The sequence below is a fragment of the Phlebotomus papatasi genome, chromosome 2, assembly GCF_024763615.1.
Source record: "Phlebotomus papatasi isolate M1 chromosome 2, Ppap_2.1, whole genome shotgun sequence".
Lineage (NCBI taxonomy): Eukaryota > Metazoa > Arthropoda > Insecta > Diptera > Psychodidae > Phlebotomus > Phlebotomus papatasi.
The window spans coordinates 98167770-98181135 of NC_077223.1; the positions used below are offsets into that span (position 1 = coordinate 98167770).

The 13366-nt window shown below is 35.3% G+C and overlaps 1 protein-coding gene across 3 annotated transcripts; it reads right to left on the reverse strand.

Moving 5' to 3' along the window:
• Positions 1-1144: 1144 nt before the first annotated feature.
• On the reverse strand, positions 1145-13348 carry LOC129800341 (polyadenylate-binding protein 2). 3 transcript variants are annotated; one of them, XM_055844661.1, is made up of 5 exons: positions 13256-13347; positions 12982-13062; positions 12360-12898; positions 12221-12291; positions 1145-1609 (listed from the first exon to the last, which is right to left on the reverse strand). In XM_055844661.1, the coding sequence occupies exons 2-4, from the start codon at positions 13057-13059 to the stop codon at positions 12249-12251; spliced, it is 660 nt and encodes a 219-aa protein (XP_055700636.1). In that variant the 5' UTR covers positions 13060-13062; positions 13256-13347; the 3' UTR covers positions 1145-1609; positions 12221-12248. The 3 variants fall into 3 exon arrangements, with proteins under 3 accessions (XP_055700636.1, XP_055700637.1, XP_055700638.1); XM_055844662.1 differs by lacking the exon at positions 1145-1609 and adding an exon at positions 1746-1903; XM_055844663.1 differs by lacking the exon at positions 1145-1609 and having other exon boundaries at positions 12226-12291; positions 12356-12898; positions 13256-13348.
• Between the last annotated feature and the right edge of the window lie 18 nt (positions 13349-13366).

Below are 13366 nucleotides of genomic sequence, written 5' to 3' on the forward strand. Positions count from 1 at the left end.
TTTCTGGAAAATTGAGAGTAGTATATTATATCAAAATATACAATATACAATCTTTGGATATTCTATTTTGTGTTTCTAAAGAACTCTTTGCTGAAAAAAATAAATTAATATAAAAAAATTTTGAAAAAGAAGTCATTTCACAAAGTTCGAAATTAGTGATTTTCGATTTCAAATATTTTCTTTTCCTGAATATCTGGAGTCTTGAGAAAATTAGCCAAGAATCTTACATCCTTCTATTATGGTGTCGTGCACAAACCGATAGATTTCAATTAATGTAAATAGTCAAAAAAAAATGTTTTTTCCCCGGGTCATATATGACCCTAATGACGCGAAAGAGTTAATTGGTCACTGTTTTGTTTGTAAATATGTTTTCAAAATTTCCTATGAGAGTGAGCGAGATGACTAGATCTAGACCTCACTCACTCTCATTGAAATGTCAAAAACATGTTTACAAAACAAAAGTTATTGTGCGTTGAGCAATACCCTAGATCCAGCTACACACTAGAGAAATTTATGTCCATACCGTTAAATTTTACTTACCTTTGAATTCTCCTTTTTCATTACAATTCTGGTTTAACCCTTTAACGACGAGACAGTTTTCGCGGACCGAAAATCAGCAATAAAAATGAAACCAAGGAACAAAACCAATAAAAGGTCTCATATCTGGCCTTCGAAAAGCCAACAGAGTGACTCGGTGTATTTTTTACATCTATGAGCGATAGAGACAAAAATAGCCTAAAAATTTAAATATTAAATTTAATTTTCTGACAATACTATTGAATGATAATTTTCAATCTAAAGAAAAATATTATGTTTGAGTATTGTAGTTTCCTTTCCCAAAACGGTTTTGCTTAAAAAAAATTGGAAGTATAAAAAATAATTAAAATCAATTTTCAATATGAGAATTTGAAAATTCGTCATTTTTGAGCTTAAAAATTTAGTAATAGAAAATAGCTGGAGACTTCCAAAAAATATCCTAGATTGCTTAAATCTTCTATTTTGCAATTACGTACAAACATAAGGAAAAAATAACTTTATGTAGTCAGGAAAAATTATTTTCTTTATGGGACACCGGTGTTCCAATCGTCCTTAAAGGGTTAAAAACAACGAAAGGAAGGGTCCAAAACAAATAAGTAAACAAGTCTTTTTATCAAGCATATCATATTAATTTTATTTGAAACTTCCACCAACTGCTTCTATGCATATTTTCTTTAATGTAATTTTTTATGATTACCTTTTTTTGCATTTTTTTTCCGACTGAATGTTCTTTTTTTGAGTCATCATTTTTTTCCAGCATTTTCATCTTTTTTTTTCTCTTTTCCTCATGCCTTTTTTGTTCTTTTTCTTTTTCCTCTTTTTTCTGGCATCTTTTCTCTTTTTTTTCCTTTCTCTTCTCTGGTAATTTTTTTTCAAGTCTTTTTTTTTTGTATTCCCATTCTTTTTTTTGTGTGTTGTTCAAAAAACATTATAGTTTCTTTGATCTCTTTTGGCAAAAATGCATCTTAGGCATTTAACTTTTTTTTTGCTGATTTATTTTCTGTTTTGTCTCTTTTTTTCAGGGAATAATGTTTTTTGAAAATGCTTTCTTTTTTTTACAGTAAAATATAATCTGAAAATATATTAATGGAAAAGAAGAAAATTTAAAACTCAATCAAATGAAGCTAGGGAAAAGTAGACATAGGGAAAAGGGTAGATTTGCTTGAGTTTCTAATTTTTTTTCAGAAGTCCCAAAGAAAACACGCAAATTAAAAAAATATATAAATGTATATTTATGAAATTTAACAGTCAGATTTATAGAATTTTACCTAATTTTAATACAAGAAAAATCTACAATTTTGGTCTTTATTTAAATTTTATGAAGTGTCTATGTTTCAGTAGAAAAATTATTACATCAAATTTTAAACTAAAAAAAAACAAGAGTTTGTCAAAATAAAATTTAAGGATATCGTTTTCAAAAAAATCATAAGATCAAAAATTTATATATCTCACTTGAACCAACAAAATGTGTATAAGAATAGCAAATAGAACTATTGCTAATTCAAGTGACGATATATTTACTTCCTAATACAAAAGAGAACATCATTTTGATGCAACAATATTTTTCATTTGGATACCACAAAATCAGTATGGTACGAGGATATATTACAAAAAAATCGCCTATTTTATGTTTTTTTTTTTGCATTGTTACAAATTATTTTTATTAATAGAGCATTTCAAATTTAAAAATATCCAACTAAAACTAATCAATTCAGGCTTATTTTGCAGTCATAAACAAAAAAAATCATTTGAGTTAGAACTACAGCAGTGCAGTTGCCAATGAAAATCTTAAATGGTAAAATCCCAAGAATTTAATTATTTTTAATATTTCAAATTCTTACTTGAGTGATTAACTGTTCTATCTAAAACAATTACTGGTTCGAGCTATTAACTACTAAAATGCTCAGAGCAAAATCAATATGTCGAAATCTGCTCTAAAATAGTTCACTCTTATTCTGAGTGCCATAATTTTCAAGTAAACAATCCTCTTCAAAGGTCAAGCGAAGGTCATTTTTATCGTCAATACATTCTCTAATCTTTACAGGTAACCCTTCAAATAAATGGTGAAGAAGTCAAACACAACATTTGTGAGAACCCAATAGATAAGGAAAACAAGAGAACACAGTGGGATCACATTCCAAAATCAAACAGAACTATTCGCCCTGGTTTGTCTTACAAGGTGGTTGTCGTTGTAATAATCATGATCAATGGTGAAAAGCAAAGAGACATTCTGAAAGAAACGTCTTGAGAAATTTATTACTTCTTCCGGGTAATATTCTATTGGAAGCTTGAAGGGTAAGAATTTAACGATTGTCTCCAGACGATTGTAATCCCAAAGGTGATTATCTCCAATATTTTCAGAAATATTCTTTGTGGAATTTGTATTTGGTATATTCATCTTATTTCTATCAAAATTACGTAGATAAACTATCTCACCAGAATTGTGTGCAATATTTCTGGTGTCATAAAGTCGTTGTCAGTTTTGACGCATTTTGTGCATTACAACTCAGTTTTCGAATATTCGTATAGTGTAAACGTAGCCCAGATCACTGGGTAGTGTATCCTTCAAAAAAGTATTTAAATCCTTCAATCTAAAAAGTAAGGTAAAGTACCCTTTATTCGACCGGTTCCTCTATTCGACCGGTAGATTTATTTATTCAATTTAATTATATTTGCTATAATATTTTGTGTATGATCTAACATTAATAGGTCAATTATTCTTTAAATAATACGAATCAGTGACAAATTCATAGAAATTGATGAAATTCACCATCAAATATTCAAAAATTGACCCACCGGTCGAATAGAGGAACCCGGTCGAGTAAGGGTACTTTACCTTATTTAATTGACAAAAAAAATCATCTGGATCCGGAGACAACAAGGTGGCCTCAGTTGGGGTCAACACAAAGTTACTGTTTGACAGTTATGTAGTGATCCAAATCTTATGGATCACTCTGTAAAAATATTTGAAGGAATTTGAGATGATCTGTAATTAATGATCCATACTTTATGGATCACTCTGCGAAGATAATTTATGGAAGTTGAAGAAGATCAAGACCAAAGAGGAATTAAAAAGAGTTCGATGGAGAAATTCTCACTTGGAGAATGACAAAAAAATAAAAGATCATCAAATAAGACTGACCAAACAACAGTAAGAAAAAAGTATTCAATAATATTCTTGGTGTTGTAGTAACTAAACTAAATAACTTGAGGCACCCTGTGCGCATGTAAATGCAACGTCAGCTTACCACACGCGAGGGTTGATAGACGCGTAGTCAGCACTCCGCGTGTGAGAAGCTCGCGCAAATATCCAAAGAAAGACCATCGGTCAATCAGTGTGTTTATGATCCTCAAGGAGTTAAGAAGTTATGTAGTGTAAGGTTTGAAAATGTAGAAGTCAATGTGAGAGAGTGCTCCGAGAGAGAGAAAGAGATCCTCTTGGAGGGGGTTTGAGAGCGCGGCTATAAAAGAGCGAAGGATGCTGCCATCTTCCTCTTTGCCGCCCAGCCCTCAACAGATTAGTTCGTCAAGTCAAGTCAAGTGTCGCAATAAAAGCTTTTTCCTCAAGTCACAGTGTTTACTTCCGGTTTTCTAATAACGCGTGTCCACTCGAAATACGTCAGTGGCGACGGTAGAAAATAAAGTTTTGAAAGATGCCCGATGATAAAAAAGATATTTCCGGGTCTTCAACGGCTGGCGCGCAATCGGCGGTACCACATGCAAATGGTTGTGGTAAGTTCCCATCGGGAGATCCTGAAGATGATGTCATCGGTTGGAAAGACCGCGTGGAGCAATACTTCGTGGCTGCAGGAACACCTCTAGACAAGCAAGTGGCTACATTAATCGCAAATATTCCCGGTGATACCTACAAGACGCTGAAAAAGTTGGCATTTCCTGTCTTGCCAAGCAAAAAAACTCTTACGGAGCTTTTGCAGTTACTTGAATCTCACTACTTGAAGAAGAGCAACATCCGCTCAGAGAGATTCAAATTTCATCGCGCACAGCAAGAGGCGGGAGAGAGTGTTAGTGATTTTATTCTCCGGCTGAGAGGCTTAGCTGAGACATGCGAGTTCGGCAAATTCATACCAGGTGTCATTAGTAACGCGGGTAAACTGCGAGAGTCTGCGCTAGAAGACAGTCTTTGCGATCGATTTGTGGCGGGCTTAAGGAGCGAAAAAATCCAACAACAACTTCTTGCGTCCGAGAAAAACACTTTTCCTGAGTTGTGTGAGTTACCACTCAATTTGGAGATGGCTTTTCAAGAAGAAAAGGCTATCCATGGTGACAATTCCGTCAAGAAGGTGTCACAGAAAAAAAAACTTCAATCGTCGTGAAGGAAAAACAACTCAGAAGAAACAACAAAACACCCAACGCAGTCAGAGCAAGGCCCAAAGTCAAAAGGAGCTTTGTCGTCGGTGTGGCAGGAAACAACATGATCCTGAGGATTGTCCAGCCAAAGATTGGACGTGTTTTTCATGCAACAAGGAGGGGCATACTAGTCAAGTGTGCACACAATCCAAAAAGTCTGGAAACTCTGAGAAGGTTAAGCGGATTCTGGAGGTGACTGGATCTGTGTCTCCTGTGGCAACTGTCTCGATGTCTATTGAGGGGCAGAAGATTCCAATGGAAATCGACACCGGAGCAGGACCATCACTATTGTCATACCAGGATTTTAAAGCTAAGTTTTCTCATTGTAAACTACTTGAATATTCTGTCAAACTAAAGTCTTTTACGTCCGATTCCATTCAGGTGATTGGGAGAACGATGGTGCGAGTGGACTTTCCGACTGAGCAGCGCGTGTTAGAACTAGTGATTGTCTAGATCAAGTGCGAATAAAGAGTTATAAAAGTAAAATGGTGTTTTAAGTGAGACATTTAAGGAACATCAGGATACTCTCTACTACGCACCACGACAGTGTCATAGTTATTGTAGAACAGCTGACGTTGTTACTTCTAAATAAAGCGTTTCACAACATATTGGAGACGAGGATTTTAATTGAATCTCAAAATTACGTAGACGAACTACCCCACCAGAATAATGCGTATAATATTCTTGGTGTCATAAAGTTATTGTAGAACAGTTAATGTTGTTACTTCTAAATAAAGCGTTTTACAACATATTGGCGACGAGGATTTTAATTGAATCTCAAAATTACGTAGATGAGCTATCCCACCATAAGGAAGTGTATAATATTTCTGATGTCATAAAGTTACTGTAGAACAGTTAATGTTGTTACTTCTAAATAAAGCGTTTTACAACATATTGGCGACGAGGATTTTAATTGAATCTCAAAATTACGTAGATGTACTACCCCACTAGAATAAAGGGTGTATAGAATTTCCATTGATTGGAGATCTCTTAAAAATAAGAGACAAAAGACGGTTGAAGATATTTACTAAAGGAATGTATATTTCCAGGTGATTCTCCACAGGTATAATATTTCTGATGTTATATTGTAGGAAGCAAATCATTGTTTAGAATTTAACAGCGTAACAAAAATGCTGAATTCCATTTAGGATGTTTATAAGACTTCAGTTTTGCAAAGATGCTGAGTTCAAATTGAGTTATGTATCACACTTTGTCTTTGTATAACACTTGTAATGAATCACGAATAAAGCAGAATAGATTTGGCAGAGCGTGCGGTTTGATTTTAAGAATACGTCAGATATAATATAGTCACTGTAGAACAGTTAATGTTGTTACTTCTAAATAAAGCGTTTTACAACATATTGGCGACGAGGATATTAATTGAATCTCGAAATTACGTAGATGAGCTACCCCACCATAATAAAGCGTACAATATTCTGATGTCATAAAGTTACTGTAGAACAGTTAATGTTGTTACTTCTAAATAAAGCGTTTTACAACATATTGGCGACGAGGATTTTAATTGAATCTCAAAATTACGTAGATGAGCTACCCCACCAGAATAAAGGGTATAATATTTCTGATGTCATAAAGTTACTGTAGAACAGTTAATGTTGTTACTTCTAAATAAAGTGTTTTACAACATATTGGCGACGAGGATTTTAATTGAATCTCAAAATTACGTAGACGTACTACCCCACCATAAGAAAGTGTATAATATTTCTGATGTCATAAAGTTACTGTAGAACAGTTAATGTTGTTACTTCTAAATAAAGCGTTTTACAACATATTGGCGACGAGGATTTTAATTGAATCTCAAAATTACGTAGATGAGCTACCCCACCAGAATAAAGGGTATAATATTTCTGATGTCATAAAGTTACTGTAGAACAGTTAATGTTGTTACTTCTAAATAAAGCGTTTTACAACATATTGGCGACGAGGATATTAATTGAATCTCGAAATTACGTAGATGAGCTACCCCACCAGAATAAAGGGTATAATATTTCTGATGTCATAAAGTTACTGTAGAACAGTTAATGTTGTTACTTCTAAGTAAAGCGTTTTACAACATATTGGCGACGAGGATTTTAATTGAATCTCAAAATTACGTAGATGAGCTACCCCACCAGAATAAAGGGTATAATATTTCTGATGTCATAAAGTTACTGTAGAACAGTTAATGTTGTTACTTCTAAATAAAGCGTTTTACAACATATTGGCGACGAGGATTTTAATTGAATCTCAAAATTACGTAGATGAGCTACCCCACCAGAATAAAGGGTATAATATTTCTGATGTCATAAAGTTACTGTAGAACAGTTAATGTTGTTACTTCTAAGTAAAGCGTTTTACAACATATTGGCGACGAGGATTTTAATTGAATCTCAAAATTACGTAGACGTACTACCCCACCAGAATAAAGCAGTCAATATTCTTGGCGTCATAAAATTATTGTACAACAGTGTACTAAAATGATATGCCGAATTTTTAAAACATTGCCAGAATTCTTTAATATATTGGCGACGAGAATTTTAATTGAATCTCTCTATTATAAAAAGCATTTACTAATGCTCCAGACGTAGAATTACAGAAAATGCATTTACTGAGGTAATAAAGGTTTTATTTGTTTAAAATTGCTTTAGTACCCTCAGTCAGAGTCTTACTAATATTATTTTGAAGGTTTGAATTCATTTTGACCTTTCGTTTGGTTGCTGTCGCCAGTTCTGTGTGAAGAGTCAGAGAAAAAACAGCAAAATTCCTTGTGCAATATTTCTTGTTTTCAAAGTGCAAAAAATACCATCTAAGGTACTCCGACTGAAGCAAAGAGGGGCTGGGTCAGGGTTCGGGGACTCATAGTGCCTAAGGTCAGGAATGATTGGCTTTACCGACCGGGCGTAGTTATTTTTAACTCCGTTCCAAGTGATTTGCATAGGTCTACAGATAGTTGCATCTATTTTATCTTTCTGTTTAGTTCCATTTTAAAATAAGATTAAAAAAAAACAATTTTAAAGATATCCTCGATTCAAAAGTGCCCTACCTCCCCTTAACGTTTCCAGGCTACAGCAGATGTAACTGGAGCACCTCATGATATAATATAATCATCATGATATAATTTAGCTCTACAAACTAATCGTTAAGCTAAATTACATTATAAGGCTCAGTTCCATTTAAAATAATAGAAAGTCCTCTTTCAATGGTTCATAATTGATTTAAAAAATTTTTTAGTTTCTGAAAATCATAAAAAATAAGGTTTCAGAAAAGTCAAAATTGTGTCCATAAGAATTATTACGGGGTATTATCAAATTTGGGGTACTCAATAGGTTAAGTGGTAGAGCACTAGCTCTATGATGCAAGTGTCCCGGGTTCGAATCACCTTTAGGCCACCAGGAATTTTTCTGGCGTTAAGGTGTTCGGATTGCAGCCAGTGAGCTTTCACTGCACTTGATTTCACGGGCATGGGACTGACAACTTCGTCCCGTACAAGAAAAAATAATAATATATGTCTAGAAATCCTCTTGCGGGAAGGCCTAGTTCCTTCATAGAATATTGTGCCAGCAATATTATTATTTTCAAATTTGAGACACTTTTAAAGGCTAAAAAGACACTAGAGAGCGCATTTATTAAGCAAATGGGGTCATGTTTGGAGTCGTTGGAAAGGTCTTGCAATTTCCGACAAATTTGAATCGGTTTATAACCGATCATTTTTATACGAAATTTAATTAAATGACTTCTGAGGTGTATTTTGGGAAATATTTTGAGTGATTTATAAATCTGTTGAAATCGGTCGTCAACCGGTTATTTAACGATAAGTAATTTGTGTTGGACTATAATTTTACTGCTCGAACTCTACGGAGAGAGCAGTATAATCCCTCGATTTTTTCACCCCCCCCCCGGAATTTCCACCTTCCACCCCCCGGAGACCACTTTTCTCGACAAATCTTCACGTTTCAGACGATTTCTGAGAAATGTCACGCTGTTCGTCTGTCCGTCAGGCTGTCATCAGCTCTAGAAGCCAAACGGTTAGAGATAGAGACTTTCGGTGGACCCCCCAATAAGTCGACCCAAGGATTGTTAACATGCCCCACATTTTTCCTCACCCCTCCCCTTCCCCTCCAAAACTGTCATTTTGGAATTGCTCGAAAACGCGTCATGCGTTTTTTTATGTTTGGATATGTTTTAGATTACAGAGCAAACATTTCGTTCATATACGAAAATACCGTTGAATCATTCCTAATAACGGTTTTTCAAGGTCAAATGCTAAAAAACGCTCTAGAGAGCGCATTTATTAAGCAAATGGGGTCATGTTTGGAGTCATTGGAAAGGTCTTGGAATTTCTGACAAAACTAAACCGGTTCTAATCAGTTTTGAATCGGTAATTAACCGGCTTATAACCGATAAAAAATTTTTATCTGAAAATCAATCCTATTACTTTTAAAACTATTTTAGGGGATCTTTTTGTTGTGACGCATTTTGTGCATCACAACTCAGTTTTCAAATATTCATGATCGCGCTGGTTCTTTCGTGAAATATCAAGAAGAGACATGATAGATCATGTCTAGCGCCGCGAGTTTTTCTATCCAATTAGTCCTTACGAAATTTATAGCCCAGAGACAAAGTAACACCTTGAAGCCATTAGGCAGGTGTTCGTAAAATCACGATGGGCGAGATATGAGTGACCAAAAAGGGGGTGCATTTGTTGGCTTAAGCAAACAAAGGCACCCTATATTCCTGGAAAACTCGTAAAGTGGATGATCTATGGTGACAAGCTTTTAAGATTACTTTCTCTTCGAGACGGTGGTAAAAAATTAGAGCTTGCGCCAAGAAAGCCATAAAATTTTGAAGAATAGAAATGGGGACAAGGATGGCAAAGGATCAAAAAGGTGTGATCCTCGGTCATCTCAATAAGGCACCCCCTTTCTTAAGATATAGAAAGTGTTGGAGAAAACTAGAGATAGCGAAAGTGAATAGTTGGATATTTTAATAGGAACTTAACGATCGTCTCCAGACGATCGTTATCTAGAGGTTCGTCCTGAATCACTAATCGGACACCTTCCCATGGGAAATAATGTCGAATAGAATTAGGGTGCGAGTGGAGGATTTTAGTATAAAAAGTGTAGCTAGATTCAAGAGGTTGGTTTAGTCACTGTGTAAACGTAGCCCATGCCATTGGGCAGTGTAACAATCTTCCTTAATAAAAAGTGTAGCAACTCACAAAAAAAAATGTAATTGAGGAAACAACATCAACTGGATCCAGAGGCAACAAGGTGGCCTCAGTTGGGGTCACCACATTTTGAGAGATATATGTTTCGATTCAAATCGGTTGAGAACCGGTAATTGGTAAATGATGCGAAAGTACCTTTGCAGTATAGCATCTAGGGAAACTGGGGCACCACCAAACACTAATTTTTATTTCTAAACTACTTAGACTATCTCGACCATCCCTTCAATGGACAAGCATCCCTATAGTGCCTATAAATTCCTATAGGTCTTATCCTCTGAAGTCGCATATCCGATTAATTAAAAAATCGCAGTGTTTGGTGGTACCCCGTGTTTGGTGGTGCCCCAATTTCCCCTAAGCCTGGGACGCTTTGCCACCCGGTTATTTTTAGTTAAATAATTGGCCATGCACTGCTGTAAGAAATCTATCATTTATATTATTATAGTCAGAAAGAAAATTGTCTTAATGCCTTTTTACATGATACTTAAAAAAAATTACACATTTATGATAATTTTATAATGGGCTAAAGATTTGAATCATTCAAATCTCTAGCCAAACAGAAAACTCGATAAAACTAAAATAATAATTAATTTTTGATAAATAATGCTTTATGGAATATAAGGGAAAAGTCGTCTGCCTTTAAATGCAGCAGCCTTCAAATGTTGCGATTTTCTCGTTGTTCTCAAAAGCATAAATTATATTCTATTAACTATTAGGTAGCTATCCATCATCCTCACAAATCATCAAAAAATGGAGAGCCTAGCTCCTATTTCCTAGATGCTAGATCAAAAAAAAAAAATGAAAATGAGCTCTAAACTGTAATTTTGATGTTCCACAAATCATGTGATTTTTCATAGTAAAAATCATTTTACAAATAAATCTTCCATTGTGACACATAGAAGGTTAATCAGGCTTAATATTTCTGTTAATACATTTTGGTTCAGATGACACAATTTTTGTGGGTGGCAAAAATTTGCAAATATCACCCTGCAGCAGCCTTTAAATGCTAATGTCGTGTGCCTTTAAATCCTATCTTTCCATACATCAAAACATGTGAAATCGAACTCCTACTTTTCTCTGACGAACGTCATACAAATACTTATAACCTGCTATCTTGCTCCGGCCGGGATGTTTCAAGTTGACAATTTTCAACTTCAATGGCTTTTTCTTCCAAATTTTCAAGTGCAAAACAGTGCTTCAGAAAAATGTGAAGAAAAGTTATTGTGTAATGTCTTTTGACTGCAGTGATGATTTTAGTGAGTGCGTTAGGCTTCAAACTAATCATTTATAGCCCATTTAGTTTTATTGATTCAATATTCTCAGTGAAAAAAAAAACATTTAAAGGCAGCTGCCTCGCGTTTGAAGGCAGACTATGCCAGCTGCCTTCATACAAATCGACATCACTTTTTTAATTTCCTCAGAAAGAAAAACTGAGGACTTGTAAGTGCTAAATGAGGTAATCATATACGCCGAATGAATAAGAGAATTTTTTGGTGTAGTAGAAAATAAAATCCATTTTGTGGATTCTTCAGAAAAAAATTTTAAATTTGGAACTCCATTTTTCGTTTGAAGGCAGACGACTTTCCCCTACTGTTTTAGTCGAATATTGAGATTTTTTTTAGTTGTTATTGAAAAAAAATGATTTGTATCAAATTCATGGCAGTGATTGGCGCTATAGTAAAATAATGTTCATCCTCTATGACTTGTGATACCAAATATTCGTAATAAATTATTTAACTACATTACAATAATTATTATTTATAATCACATTGTGAAAAAGCTTTTCATATCTACTAGGAAAAAGACCCGCTTTTTGTTCTATTTTAAGGATAAATATTATTGAGTTTTGAGAAGTAATCTCGATGTTCTCTTTTTTTTTGTTTACCTTAATCATCTCGAATACCTTCTTTTTTTTTAGTAACTCAAAAAAATACTGTACAGTCTAACTTGTAAAATTACGCGAAATACTACTTTTCTTTACCATTTGACTTAATATTTCACGCGGTAACAAATTTTTCAGTCGAAAAAATTAGGAAATTAAATAATGATAAAAAAAAACAATAGCATAAAACTATCTGATAACGTAAAACATACCATAATAGCTGAACAAGGCGGCCCTCCGTCAATATGGCGCATAGTAATTAGCCCGACCACGATAGCCCCGTCTGCAAAGGGTTAGATGGGCATTAGAATGGGGGTTAAGGGGGAAGAGAGACATGAGCATCTTACTTACATTGGACGTCTCGTGCCGCGGAAACTCGTGTGGCAGCAGGAGCGTCCAGCTCTGGATGCTCCTCGGCCCCGGAAAGTACCCCGCGGGAAACGATTGGTGGTTGAGAGTCCTGGTCGATTTGTCCTCTTGGACATCACTTTGATCTGTCGTCCCCGGAACAGGGTTTCATTCATGGCGAGTGCCGTTTCGACGTACTCCTTAGACCCAAATTCGATGTAGGCAAAACCCTTGGGGTGCCCATCGGCCCGATTGCAGAGAATTGTGACTCGATTGATGGTACCACAGCCATGAAAATGTGCTTCAAGCTCCTCAGCTGTCGCCCCATAGTCTACATTGCCCACATACACCGACCGATTGTCTATTTCCATTTTCTCATCCAGCGAGAGAGGAATGGGCGTCAGCCCTGTGGGTGATCCCATTGTCATTTGCTTATTCACTTCAGACTGTAGCTGTTTCAGCTTTTCAGCCTCCTCTTCCATCTCCTTTACACGTGCTTTTATTGCCTCTAATTCTGGGTCAATTTGCATATTTCCATCCTCCTGCATCAAAAGATAAAGTGAGGTTAGAAATGTGGCGTCACCCATCCCACCGCAATCAAGCCAAGCCAAAAATCAATACATACCGATAAACTCACATCATTCCCATCATCTAAAGTATCTAGCAGAGGATCTTCATTCAGAGATAAATCCTCATCTGCCATAATCTAGAACAAAATTGTAAGAAAAAAAGAAGATGCAACCATTTTATTAAACCCAAGCCACCTCATTTTTTTCTCTCCCGGACGTCGCCCGATTTTTAACCCAAATATCTCCGTTTTTACTCTAGTAATCCCACAAATTTCACTTGCAGTTTATGTGTTAAATTAAAAAGAATAAATTTAGCTAGAGTATACTCACTTGTATGCAGTATATTATTTAAAATTGTGGAAAATTTTGCAGCTTTCTCCAATGGCCTCTTTTCGCTTTGCGAGCACAGATCAAAATGGCAGAGTTTGATGCGAGTTTCGA

Bases quoted from the DNA above. Each gene is read 5' to 3' on its own strand.
- LOC129800341 (XM_055844661.1), bottom strand. From the start codon at position 13,059: ATGGCAGATGAGGATTTATCTCTGAATGAAGATCCTCTGCTAGATACT. The intron at 12,899-12,981 runs GTATGTATTGAT...CTTTTGATGCAG, and splicing joins GGAATGATGTGAGTTTATCG to GAGGATGGAAATATGCAAAT. The intron at 12,292-12,359 runs GTAAGTAAGATG...AACCCTTTGCAG, and splicing joins CGCGGCACGAGACGTCCAAT to ACGGGGCTATCGTGGTCGGG.